At 36.8% G+C, this 14,126-nt stretch overlaps 1 protein-coding gene across 4 annotated transcripts; it reads left to right on the forward strand.

The window, feature by feature from the left end:
• Positions 1-1,630: 1,630 nt before the first annotated feature.
• LOC140882246 (uncharacterized) lies at positions 1,631-10,074 on the forward strand. 4 transcript variants are annotated; one of them, XR_012150168.1, is made up of 7 exons: positions 1,631-1,781; positions 1,894-2,163; positions 3,193-3,327; positions 3,654-3,710; positions 8,344-8,478; positions 9,555-9,671; positions 9,753-10,073. XR_012150168.1 is itself a non-coding variant. In XM_073288126.1 (7 exons), exons 2-6 carry the CDS (start codon positions 1,897-1,899, stop codon positions 9,618-9,620), a joined length of 660 nt encoding a protein of 219 aa, XP_073144227.1. In that variant the 5' UTR covers positions 1,631-1,781; positions 1,894-1,896; the 3' UTR covers positions 9,621-9,665; positions 9,753-10,074. The 4 variants fall into 4 exon arrangements, 2 of the variants coding, with proteins under 2 accessions (XP_073144227.1, XP_073144235.1); XR_012150169.1 differs by having other exon boundaries at positions 9,758-10,073; XM_073288126.1 differs by having other exon boundaries at positions 9,555-9,665; positions 9,753-10,074.
• Positions 10,075-14,126: the final 4,052 nt, after the last annotated feature.

Raw genomic sequence — 14,126 nt, forward strand, 5'->3', positions numbered from 1 at the left:
AGTATGTGCATGGAATTTAGATTTGAGTATTTATTTTCTAAGTTTTCATGAATTTTTGTGAAAGAAATATTATTTAGGAATTTTATTATGACATTCTTATAAATTATTATTTAGTAATTTTTTTAAGTATTTAATTGCATGCGTGTACTTTTATTGTATTTTTTTGTGTATTTGTATTTTAAATTAAGTAAAGTTATTTTTAAGTATGATATATATATGTATGACATACATATATTTATATCCATTATGTTATAGTTAGAGAGTTAAAAAAAAAAAATTCAGTAGAAGTTTTAGGACGTTTCAAATAGAATGTATACTTTACATATAAACGATACAATCCGGTACTAAACCATAAAATTTGGTAATTAAATCGTTAAAATCGAGAACATTAACGAGTTTCAGGTAATGATTTAACAATTATAATAGATGAACCAATGTTTTCATAACCGGACCGGTGATCGAACCGGTTTACCTTAAAAAAACGGTCCAATCGGTCGGACCGTTTTAACCGAACGGTCGGATCGAAAAACCGTTTATATAATATAATATAATTAATAATATATTTTAAAATTTTAAAACATAAAAGATGTATATAAATAGAAAAATATATATATTTATCATAGTTTGAAAATATAAATATATTCAAAATATTAATTTTAGTTATATATTTTTTAAAAATTAATTAATTAATTAAAAAATCTAATATGACTAAAATAATATTTTTCATAAAGTACAAATTCCAAATAATGTTATATATATATATATTAAAATATTAAATTAAGGTTTTAAAATTAAAAATATATTTTTTCAAAAAAAATAAAAAAAAATTGGAAAACCGGTTGAACCGGTTCTTGACCGGTTCTGGGCCGTTTTTTGACCGGTTCGACCGGTTAGAAGCCGATTCGATCGACTTTTGACCGGTTTTGACCGGTTCTGACCATAAAAACGATTTTTAGGAGAAATTCGGACCGGACCAGTGACCGGTTCCATGTTGAACCGGTTGAACCGGCCGATCCGATCCGGTTTTGAAAACATGGAGATGAACCACAAACCACTCACATTTGTAAAACTTAAATATTGGACATCCAACTGTAAAATACACACGAGATATTGAGATCAAATATAAACACTATCGTACATTCTAAAAACTCAAATAATTATTCAATTGGAAAATATTAAACAAAACTGATCATAAAAAATAATTTCAGCTCAAAAAAATCTTAATTTTGCAGCAAAAAAATCATACCTTGAACTATTTGTTTCAATGGTGCTTCAAAATGATTTTCAAAATGCCGCGCTTCTTCTTTTTAAATTTCTTCGCCCGAGGTTATTGAACTCAGCAAAAAATATAAATCACGATCAACAAAAAATATAAATAATGATCAATGACTATTAAAAAAACTATTTTATTGTTCAAAGAGGTGAAATGAGTTTACAAATTATTTAAGGCAATCCGGTAATTTGACCTCAATTAGAGAACCCAAATGGCCAAACACATGAAATAGTTGGAAATCACAAGTTATAACATAAGCCCTGAAATCAAACTTTTATTTGATGTTCTAGATTTATTACAAATTTCCCATTATTGTTGTTGTTTTCATTATTATCTCCCTTAATAAATAAAGAAAATGAAAATACACGTGTATCCATCAACTGATAAATTGAGGTCCTCCTTTCTTCTCCATTGATTGTATTTCTGTCCAACGGACGCTGCGTTGGCTTCTTCCACGTAACTCACAGTGGAAGTCGGGGACTTGTCGAATTCTCTGCACTCGGGAGAGGTTAGTGTTTCTCATGGCTCAGATTTCGCCAATTTTGCATGACGAATAGCCGAATTCTTTCCTAGGATGCTTTCATACGATCAAAGTGTGCTTGTTGGTGGTTAAATTTCAGGATATGACGAGTATTGCAGTGAGAAATCCGGGTTCTTGGTTACTGGGAATCTGGGGGAATAAGGGAGGTTGTACTGATTGTGGTAACAGGATTCAATGTTTTGTTGGGTACTCAAATCCCGACTCTCAGCTACTCAGGGCCTCCAGCCTGCTTACTAATCGGCGTCGCGTTCGTGGTTCTTCGCCTCTTTCTGCTGGTAAATTAGAAAATACGAGTGAAGATGACGATGAATGTCGGGACAGTGACGAACAAGAAAACCATGACGGACAGGTGAGTCCAGTTCTCAAATTCTTCTTCTCGAATGTCCAGGCTTTTCTCCTTTTTGTGTACATACGTTAAACCTCTGGGTAGGATGTGAATGCGAGATTAACGCTATTGTGCAAACAAAGATAAGTCTCATCTATTTTTCTTGAGAGCTTTAGTGGGATTAGTTACAGGGTTCTTCTTGTAGATTTTTTTTTCGCAATGACTGCGGAGAACAATATGCAAATGGTGCCAATGTTATATTTAAATCAGAATGATAATCATTTGATGTCATCACGCGAGTAAGAATAGTATCCTGCATAACTTAAGGTTGGTTTTGAGTTTCACAATACTGCCCTCCCAGTTGCAAAATGCACCTTATGAGAAACACGAATGGATTTAGGTGTGTAAGTTTCAGCATTGTGTAGTATGTGTACAGGTAGGCATCCATCATACCCCTGCTCTGCGTCACCTTTGATATTCAGCTCCTGTAATAGTACTCGTGATGCAGTTGTGAACTGATTAAAGTGTGTTTATGTTACGGACTATATGTGTATGGGCTTTAATATATATTGGACTTATGCCCAAGAGACTCAAGCCCATAGAAGTATCTAGACACTTGAGAGAGAGCAATAAAATGTGGGCAGTGTAGTTTGTTAGACATTGGGTTTTCTTTTGAAGGTTGTAACCAGCACTTTGGCTAGGGATTTACTAGCTTTGGCTAGGGTTTATGTACAGAGGTTTATCTCTGGGAAAATATTTCTTGTCCAAACTTGTTCATTCAATATTAATTCTAGGTGTTTTTGATCTAAATTCTTGTGGCCAAGTAACCAGTAGCCTAACAGTTTAGCTCAAGTGTACATCGTGGTAGTTACTGATGTAGGCATGCTTTTCTTGAATTATAGAGATCATGAAGTCTACCCCCTCCTTATTTAAGTATGTTCACTTTTTCTTTATCGATTTTCTTATTGGCCTTGCACAAAGCTCTCATTCTTTTCCAGTGTGGGAATGTGAATCGAAGATATCTACTCAATGATATCATTTCATATTTTCCAGGTAAATAGCGCCATGATAAGAGAAAATCTTGAAAGAATTGTTGGAACGGATGACTCCAGTTTTAGTGGGATTGATCTGGCAACTCTTATAAGGAATAAGTATGGCAGATCATATGACGTTCAATTAATCAAGAAGGTCTCTAGTTTCTTTTTTTCTTTCTTTTTTTTCCCCTTTTGGATTTGCCTTTACGTGTACTCTGATTCATGGTCTCTTGATTATTTAATGACTATTTAGCATTTTCCGCAAGAATTGACAAAACATATTTTCTAATTGTATGGTTGGTGTTTTTAGTGGTTCTTCACCTAAATGATATACCTAAGCCTTATAAGTTACCTTTTCTCTTTATATTGCTTTTGGGGGTGTTGTGCTTTAACGTAACATTTGGCTTTTAATTGTGCAGACTATTATCTTTAGCTTTAACTGTATATTTAACAGGGTTTTTCCCTGTTTGAATGATACAGGAGTTCATGGGCAGGAATCTCCTTGCTTTAAATGTGATGTGGAAGTATATGGAGCAGGTGAACTAGTGCTTTCAAATGCTTAAATTGCTATCTTTTCATTACGTCGTTATATTGCAATTTGTAGCAAGACTCGGAGCATTGTGAATTGGGCCACTAGGAATTAAAGCTATTATGTCTAACAATATTATCTCAAACATAGCGTGTAATTTAATATTTAAAACATATATTTAATCTCTGAAATTAATTAACGTTTTGATGATAATGGAGCTTATATTTTGTAAGTCCAACATGCAAATCGAGCAATCAAAGTTTGACAGAACTTTTGGAACCTAAAATCTTGTGAAAAATTCATGGATCCCGGGCCTCTATCCAACATACAGGCACGAGTGACTGAGAACATCTGAGTCATAGCCTCAAAAGCTGCTGAGTGATGTGCATGGAGTGTTTCGATCCTAGGCCAAGACTCTAGGCATTGCCTTGATCATTCAAGCAGTTATACCAACACCTGGATCTCAACCCACACACTCAACAAGTTTCAAAGTTCTTTGATTTGGTGTCCTAGATGTTGAATCCAGCTACGGCTTACGCGCCTAAGGAACTGGAGTTGGGCTGTCAGGCATATATACAAATTTTCATTTTTTTATGTTAGAACATAGACTTTACGTTAAAGTCTTGGACATTGAATAGAGCTGTTATATGTTAAGTGATGAAAAATGAGTAGTTTAGAATTGGAGAACTTTGGGGGACTGAGAATCGACATTTTGAAGGCCAAATTCGCTATTAATGGAGGGCTTGGAGCTTGTTAGGAAACTAAATAGATTGGGCTTAAATATTTAGAGGATGAAATTGTAATGGGCTCCAATGGGTTGGCCCTAGGGACTACGTAGGAAGGCCGAAGGGGTATATTGTGAGGAGCGGAGAAGTTAATTCATTCAGCATATTTTCATTTTAGAAATTGACTAGCTTAGCTAGGGAGCTACAGAGGCTTTACTCTGGGATTTTCTTCTGTTTGGATTCATATATGCATGCATTTCTTTGTTTTGTTTTCTTATATTCAATATGGGGATTGAGGATCATAACAATTGGTCCGACCTGCCGGATCCGACAGGGGAAGATCATCTAACAGAGAAGAGGAAAGATTGGAAGTCATGGGGAAGGCGTTGATAGACATGAACGAGAAAATGAGAATTATGGCAGAAACTACAAAAACATGGCAGAAAAGATGGCGACACTTAACCAGTCTCTCAGATTGTTGCTGGGACTGAAACCAACAGTGGAACAACTCGCTCAAGAGAATGTTGGAACTGGAGAAAGAAATGATGCCCGAGAACGATGGGACACAAAAAAGGATTTCCATCGCCCAACTCTAGAAGAATTTAACAAACTGACTGTTGAGAGGGAGGAGTGGAGAAGGTTTTGCTTGGTTGATTGCATGGACATTGACATTGGGATTCATCAATGAGGTTAGCCTGACCATTCTAGGTTTTGAATTTGTCACTGATCCAGTTGCAGCTGTATTAGTTTTCAAGGTCACATTGCTTTTGTATGTGGGAGTCAAGGAATGTACACTTGTTCAAGTAACTGTAACTTCAGTTAATAAGGGATGGAAACTTACACGTTTCCAGTTGTATTCCGGGAAGACACGAATGCTGGTGAGATCTTGCATAGTGGATGGTTTGCCTTGGCTTCCATGTTCTTGGATTGAGGCTGTTGTGGATGCTGAAACCAAAGACCAGCAAAGTTCAAGATTCAGTTTTGAGGACAAGACTGATTTTGAAGAGGGCGGTACTCTTAAGAATCTAAATAGATTGGGTTTAAATATTTAGAGGATGAAATTGTAATGGGCTTCAATGGGTTGGGCCTAGGGACTTCGTAGGAAGGCCGAAGGGGTATATTGTGAGGAGCGGAGAAGAAGTTAATTCATTCAGCATATTTTCATTTTAGAAACTGACTAGCTTAGCTAGGGAGCTACAGAGGCTTTGCTCTGGGATTTTCATCTGTTTGGATTCATATTTGTATGCATTTCTTTGTTTTGTTTTCTTATATTCAATATGGGGATTGAGGACCATAACAGAGCTGAAGAAAAATTAAAAAAGAAAAACAGTTACAAGCTAATGCAATTCAGTATAGCTCAACTCATTTTTGTTATCAAAATTCTAAAGTTCATCCACTGACAATATCGAGTCTTATTTTTACAAGTGTAAGTTACTTTTGCAAGTCTTGGTTTAAATTTTGTGTAACACAAGAAATTGAAAATTTGATCTTTCACAAGTATAAAAAATTTTGTGAGGTTAAGGTACGTATTTCAGCTTTCTTAGATTCTAACAAAAACGTAGAAGTATTTGTTCATACTTGACCTATTCTTTATCTTTAAATTTTCAACTAACTGTCAGGTATCTTGGCTTTTGTTATCAATATGTTTCTCCTATGCTCTTGGTGCGCATTTGCCTCAAGCTGGATTCTATAGCATGGGTACCAAGACCTGGCCTGGCAGCTGCTTTCTTTTCTTAAAATTATATGAAACCGATGTGATATGAGGGACATCAAACATGGCTTCATCAACCTTAAAATTAAAATAGTTTAAACAGACATACATCAGCTTCTCATGGATGGCATCAAATGCTGTTTAGCTCAAGACACAGAGATTTGGATGTTTAGTGGGTGCCTTTCTGAGCTTTACTGTGGAAAGCTCCTCTTTCTGGTGGAAAGACCTTAGTCTCATGTCCATATGAGTCGATCCAAGCGGAATATTAATGTTAGAATCAAATCTGATACATCGGAATCAGATTTGCTGTAAGCAGTAGTTTTAAATAAATCTTTTATCATAATTTAATTGGGGAAGCAGTTCACTATTCTGGTTCCAGATTTCATTGTTAGTCACTTGGTGTAATTTCATTCTGGGATTTATGCTAGAGGGGAAGATATTCTTCATCCTTTAAAAAAGGAATCCACTTTATGAGTTCTCCGTCCCCTTGAATCTGGAAGCCTTCTCTGCAACTTATCCTTGTTGGATAAAATTCAAAACTAGCAATAGGTGATTTCGTTCTACATTTATATCCCAGTTTACTTGCTAACATGTATGAAGCTAGATGGTTGAATCCAAAGTAGAGAAAAAATGATAACGAGCTTTAATCATTTGGGTATTTTTCGGTCTAAGGTTACTCATATTTTTCTGTTTCTTTCTTTCTTTCTTTACTCTCTTATTCTTAATTTAACAGTTGGAGAATTTTGAAGGTGGAGCTTGAGCTTGACTGAATAGTTAAGAGCATGGTTTTTGGCTAAAAAAATAAAACTATCGAACTCAAGCTTTAGTTCATTAGCAATGGGACTTTTGCGTGTATGTCATTTGAACCTTCATAAAACCTCAAGCTTAACTTGATACTGAAAAACATAGTTGTTTAGATCAATTTTGAAGGTATTGAGCTCAAGGGCAACTCATTTAGCTTACGTATATGTATTTTCATATTATTTGAACTTGTAGAAAAGATAACTCTCAAGTTGATGCTCATAAGTTTAGGTGGCATTTGATTACACTTTTAATGCAACCAAAAGATTTTGAGAAGAGAATAGCATTATTTTTAATGTTAGTTTATAAATTGAAAGTTGATGTAACATGTATAAAACAGGTATCGGTTAATAACTGAACGGGACAAGGGGAAATAGGTAATGCTTCTTTGAAAAAAAAGCAAAAAAGATGTGTATACTAATTGTGTATTGAATTTTTTATTTAAAGTGCAAGAGAATGCGTCGATTGTAAATTTTGAAAGAACTTCTTAGTTGATTTTTAAATGTTGAAATTTTAAAATTTTGGAGCCAAGTTGACAGCCAAACATTTAACCCTTGGTTTTTGAGCATGAGAGTGAATGTTTTTTTTTATCTCAAAGCATCTTATTTCGCTCTGTGGGGCTTTTAAAATGTGAAGGCTTGTGAGTTGCTTTCTAGTTGGCAAATTAAAGCAAGGATCTAGCTCAATTGAAATGATCTCCAAGTAGTACTCGATTTATATGTTCAAACCAAATTACGACGCAACATGATAAGCTTTGTTTGCTTCTTTTCTGATACCACTAAAAAGATATCTTGCACTTGATCATGTATTCATATTCCTGGAATTTAATCTTATTTTATCTAGGGCTTTCCATTTGAGCCTGTATAATTTACCTAGCGTGTCCCAACTCCCACGGTATGCATACTGTGTTGCTTATTAGCTTAAATTTCTGGTACTGTTGACGCCACTAACGTGCTGCAATTAGACTGACTTTTGCTTACCGGTGAGAAGTGATGAAAGCAGCTAGTGTCCCAGACTGGTCGCATTCTTTTTTTTGTGTTGTCAAATTAGGTTTAGTTTTTAGATTTCATAATTTGAATGCCATTGTCCAAATTGTATTCCCCAGTTGAGTTACAGGCCCTCAAATTTGATTATACTTAATTGCATGCCAAACTCAGGGCCATCCATGTTGCATTAATTTCTTCTCTTTGACCAAATGATGTATTCTTGCTGTCGAATCATATGTACCATGTGTGACACACTCTGAGTCATTTCTTGTCAATGTATATCAATTTCATTGCTGATTGTGCTCTTCCCCGACGCCTTTACAAATAATAAAAATCTTCTCGTTGAAGTATCTATGCATTATCTTTCTTGTTTTCTTCATTTTACTTATCTTCGCCAAATTTTTGGGAACTTTGATAGAGATCCTTTCCACTTACTGAAGAAGAATATATATTGAGGCTAGACAATGTGGCTAATAGTTTGAGATGTTGGGGAGCTGTCTCACACATCCGAAACAGCCTCGAAAAGTTGAAAGAACGGCCTCGTATAGGAAAGGTAAATCTATGACTCTGGTTTGGAATTCTTACATCCTCATTAATGGTATTCACAGGTCTTCACCTTGTAAGTATATCATTTTCCGATCAAGCCAGTTTCAAATTATATAGTTTAATGTCAGGCAGTTAAAAGTCATTTATTTACATCCGTACAGAGGGTGTGCTAGCTGTACATGGTTTCCAAAAGGTTAACTGGAATAATTGCCCACTACATATTTTTTTTCATGAATATTAACTTGTGTGTGCATGTTTATCTATCCTTGATGTGATAATAGAACAATGTCTGTAGTTTGTGTTCTGCGTAGGTTAACTAACCCTTTGATGCTCAGTTTGTGTGACGTACTTGTGTTTGAAACAAAAAAGAAAAAAATGGATGCCAAAGTAAACACAGAGGCAGTTTCATTCTTTAATTTCTGTCCAGAAAGGCTCTCCAGAGAACCATATTTACCATTTACTGTCCTAATTTCTTGCTTCGTAAATCTATGTTTAAGTTTTACCGACAGCAAACAGAAACATTGAGGTAAAACGTTTTTTCTGCTTTTTCTGAAAGAAAACCTTTCGATGGAAGCAAATATACGAAGAAAAAAATGTTCTGAATCTTGTGTAGTTGTGATGCATTGGAAGGTCGAGAAGTTTAGATTCCTGGAATATCTGGTTGTGAATATAAGCCCATCGGGAAAAAGTAGAATTCAATATAATTGGTGAAAAGTTTTAGTGGGGACGCACGTGAGGGAATAATAAAAAAGATTTGTCTAATGGTTTATGAAAGATTGGAAAATGCTTGGACGCTGCGACAATACTGTTTGGATGATTTGTTGTTTAGCGTTTTGCTTGTGGCCATCATGCTGTTTTTTTTTTGACAGACCATCATACCTGTTTTCTATTTCTTAGAACTGTAAACTTTATTTCAATTGCAAGCTTTCCCACTCATTATAAATATGAAGAAAGTAAATAACCCCCGTGATTATTTTAATACATGGGAGTTTTCCATTCCTTTAAGATTGATAGGTTTTGTAGGCCGGCACCTCTAATTTGAGTTGGTGCTGATAAATACACGTTTGCTTATATCTGCCGCAGGCAGTAAGCATTTTCATAGACATGGATGAGTCGGGTGGTCGTGCAAACGAGTGGATCTACAAGTAGGCAGGCCATAATTTATGAGCAAGACAGCAAGCACTATATGTTTCGGTAATGGTATGCCATGTCCTGTTTGTAATCCTAACTATGTTCTTATTTGTAATTCCTCATCTGATTACTCAACTCGTTCGTTTCAAGGTTAGCTGCTCTGCCACTGGGGTCTCCGAGGGTATCTCTAGCTAAGATGCGGGAGCTGGGCTTGGGTTCTGTATAATAACTCGGATGGTGGCAACAATCAGAAAATCCTCGGAAGATTTACTCTATGAGCTGCTGACCAAGTGGCAAATGATTTCATGTAAAGTTTGATCAACATTTTAATACGAAGAAATAAATTAGTATTTTTTTTGTGTGAAAATGATGTTTGCGTGGACCCTATAAACTGCGATGGTGGGTGTTTGATGAGATGAAAATTTTTACATGTCACCACAGAATTTTTTGCACTCACCACTGTCAATCTCATGTTTGTTTTATTCCAGTTAAGCACATTACAAAGTCTCAAAAAACATTGCGAGGAAAAGGGAATTTGTATCATATTAATAAAATATTAAGGCTCGCGAACTATTCGTGAACTATCGAATAAATAATTTTGGTTTGAGCTCGACTCGAAAAAAAAGTTCAAACATGTTCGGATTCGGTTTAAGTTCAATAAGTTTGAATACAAATCAAATATTTATCGAGTTGACTCGATAAGCTCACGAATTGGTTCGATTTATTTACACTCCTATCCACTCATGTTTTACATGCTCCTGCATTGCTAGAAAAAATTGTGTGTTGCATGTGGAAGAGTGAAGACATTCTTATAAATATAGATGGCTATTTTAACTGGAATTATCTAGTGTTTTTGTAGTGACCCTGCATAAAATTACCTACTAACTGCATTAATCTTAATTAAAACATAATCACTTAACATAGTAAAACATGTGGAAACATAACCCAATTTACTTAATAACTTAGTATAACTGGTCAAAGCTTAAACTCAGTAGTGATACAACCATATCGAAGAAAATAAAACTGTTTAAAACATTATACAACTATAACGAATCCTACTGTATAAAATGCCCACTTAAAGCTCCTGCTCCTTGTCCTGCCTCGAACTACCAGCTTCATCTATCCTGCGACCTGCCCCGTGAAATGGGGTGTCCAAGATAATAACTAGGACATGAGCGACTAATGCCCAGTACATAAACATGAGTAAACATATGTATATGATGCATGCAATCGTGATGACGAGTAATAAGTCATCTGAAAGTCATGCTAATAACCGGCGCCAATGAGTGTTGTGACCGCTCGGATCAAACCTTTGGGTACAAGCACTCTCATCTAGAACCCCCCACTATAACGGTACATCCGGTTCTAGAATATCTCCTAGAACCCCCCGCTATAACGGTACATCCGGCTCTAGACTAAATACAGGTATATCAAAAGAATAGGCTCAACGTGCATGCGCACATGACATATGAATATGAAAAGCCGTAAACCATACATCATGCCACATAATAATTCCACATAAATGCAACATATAAACATGTATACTCGCTGGCATTCTCAGTCAATGTGTACGTACCTCTAAGCTAGTTCGAGTCTTAGTAGGACCTAGGTTCCAAGCCTATAATCAAAAGTTCACCGTATCACTACACAAGTTCTATAAGCCTTAACTAAGCTAACAGATACTCCCAAAACTTAATAAGATTCCCGGACCATACCTTCGTCCGTAGTAAGCCCTTTGGAGTCGCTCGTTCTGGAGGACTATAACAACACCTTTGTTATTCCAGAATCTCTCTATTAACCGATAGAGCCCTCAAGTATATACCTCACACTATATATAACTGAAGAAGGAAACTCGAAATTTGTAATTCAAACTGAATCCGAATGACCCCTATTTATAGGCAAAATCTCGGCCAAGTTCGGAGCCTCCGTTTCGGGTTTGGAGCGTTCGAACTCTGGATGCATGACACGTGAAGATCGGAGCATCCGAACTCGGGATCGAACCGTCCGATCAGGGTTCGGAGCGTCCGATCCTGCCTTTCCTCCGAAGTTAAATAATATACTTCGTTGCCTCCGAAGTGATGGGTTCGGAGCCTCCGAACTGGCCCATGCACAAAAGTCCAATTTTTGTTTCTGAAGTTCCGATTAAGCCCTTGAATTGGTTAAATACTAACCCTTAATCATGTTTATCATATTATTATCTTAAAATGGGTTCTATGTTACTACATTCTCCCCACTTTAGATATTTCGTCCACGAAATAAACTCTAAAGTAACGATCAAGATAATAATATGAAACATAAAACCTTGTTTTATTACAAAGAACTGTAATTACACTAATACATGGTAATCAATAATACGAAGCAAACAACTCAGGATATTCTGCTCGCATACGGATTTCCGTCTCCCAATTTGTTTCCTCTACGCCTCGGTGCTGCCACTGTACCATCACTAGTGGTATAGTCTTATTCCGAAACACTTTCTCCTTCCTGTCGAGGATCCGGAGTGGTCGTTCAACATAAGACAGATCTGGTTCTAGCTGAAAGTTGGTAGGCTAGATAATATGTGACTCATCAGCTATATACTATCGAAGTAACGACACGTGAAAAACATCATGTATACTGAAAAGATATGGCGGTAACGCCAAACGGTAAGCAACGTCTACAATCTTCTCCAGTATCTGGAAATACCCAATAAAACGAGGTGATAACTTGCCTTTCAAACCAAATCTCATCACCTTTCTGAAAGGTGACACTCGAAGAAATACATATTCATTAGGCTCGAACTGAAGTGGTCTGCGGTGAATATTCGCATAACTGTCTTGCCGATCTTGAGAAGTTTTGATCCTCCATTTGATCAAATCTACCTTGTCCACAATCTTCTATACTAACTCAGGACCCTCCACTTGTTGTTCTCCCACCTCATCCCAGAATAGTGGAGTACGACATCGTCGACCATATAATGCCTCAAAGGGTGCCATATCAATAATGCGATGATAGCTGTTATTTTAGGCAAATTCGATCAAAGATAATTGATCCTGCCAAGTCAAGCCAAAATCCATCGTAGAAGAACACAACATATCCTCAAGTGTACGTATTGTCCGTTCCGAATGGCCATCAATCTTCGGATGATATGCAGTGCTCAAACTCATATTGGTACTCAACGCCTGCTGAAAACTACCCCAGAAACGTGAGGTAAACCGCGGATCTCTGTCACTAACGATGCTCACCGGAATTCCATGTAATCGCACTATCTCCTGGATGTATAAGCGTGTCATGCGATCGTAAGAATACTCCCTGTTGTAAGGAATGAAGCGTGCTGATTTCGTCAAACGGTCAACAACGACCAGATAGCATCACACTGACGTGAAGTCTTAGGCAAGTGGGTGACAAAATTCATAATCACATGCTCCCACTTCCATTCGAGAATTTCAAGATTTTTCAGCAAACCACCTGGTCGTCGGTGTTCAGCCTTGACCTGTTGACAAACAAGACATCTAGACACAAATTGATACACACTCCGCTTCATCCCCTTACACCAAAATCTAGTTCGCAAGTCTTTATACATTTTAATGCTTCCAGGATGAACTGATAGTCGACTCTCATGAGTTTGAGATAGAATATCATTCTTGAGCGCTGCATCATCAGGTACAACCACTCGATTCGATAAGCATAATAAACCATCTGTCTAATAATGAAATCCAAATGTATTAACTCCATTGGATAGATGTGCCAAATGCTGAGTCTTAACATCAGATATATGAGCTTCTCTGATCCAAGAGTACAATGCTGGCTTAGAATGAACAGCATACAAACGAATTCCATTTCTTCCTTTCCTGTGCTTGAGTGTGAAACTCAGTGAACAGCATTCCTGAATCATATGAGATAAATCACTAGTCTGAAGTGCAGAAAGTCTTACCTGCCGACTCTAGGCATCAGCAGTAAGGTTGGCAGAACCTGGATGATACTTAATCTCGCAGTCATAATCTTTCAGTAAATTCATCCAGCGTCTCTATCGCATATTCAACTCCGCTTGAGTGAATAAATATTTCAGACTCTTGTGATCCGTAAATATCTCAAACTTCTCGCCATATAGATAATGCCTCAAAATTTTGAGTGCAAATACAATGGAGGCTAACTCGAGATCATGCACTGGATAATTTGTCTCATGCTTTTTCAACGGCCAAGAAGCATTGGCAATAACATGTCCATGCTGTGTCAAAACACATCCTAGACCCTGATCAGAGGCATCAATATAAACAATATAACCTCCTGATCCAGAAGGTAGAGCTAGCACAGGTGCAGTAGTAAGACGTCTCTGAAGCTCGCAAAATAACTCCTCACATTCTAAGGACCATGTGAAGGCAACATATTTCCATGTAAGCTGTGTCAAAGGCCTGGCCAACTGTGCAAAATTCTCGATGAACCGACGGTAATAACCAGCTAAACCCAAGAAACTTCGGATCTCAGCAACCGTTGTCGGACAAGACCAGTTCAGCACTGCCTCTATCTTGCTTGGATCCACAGATA

Source organism: Henckelia pumila, chromosome 1 (assembly GCF_033568475.1).
Source record: "Henckelia pumila isolate YLH828 chromosome 1, ASM3356847v2, whole genome shotgun sequence".
Classification (NCBI taxonomy): Eukaryota; Viridiplantae; Streptophyta; class Magnoliopsida; order Lamiales; family Gesneriaceae; genus Henckelia; species Henckelia pumila.

Excerpts from the sequence above, each read along its gene's own strand:
- LOC140882246 (XM_073288126.1), top strand. The coding sequence starts at position 1,897 with ATGACGAGTATTGCAGTGAGAAATCCGGGTTCTTGGTTACTGGGAATC. Across the intron at positions 2,164-3,192 it reads AAGAAAACCATGACGGACAG|GTAAATAGCGCCATGATAAG; the intron begins GTGAGTCCAGTT and ends CATATTTTCCAG. Across the intron at positions 8,479-9,554 it reads AACGGCCTCGTATAGGAAAG|GCAGTAAGCATTTTCATAGA; the intron begins GTAAATCTATGA and ends TATCTGCCGCAG.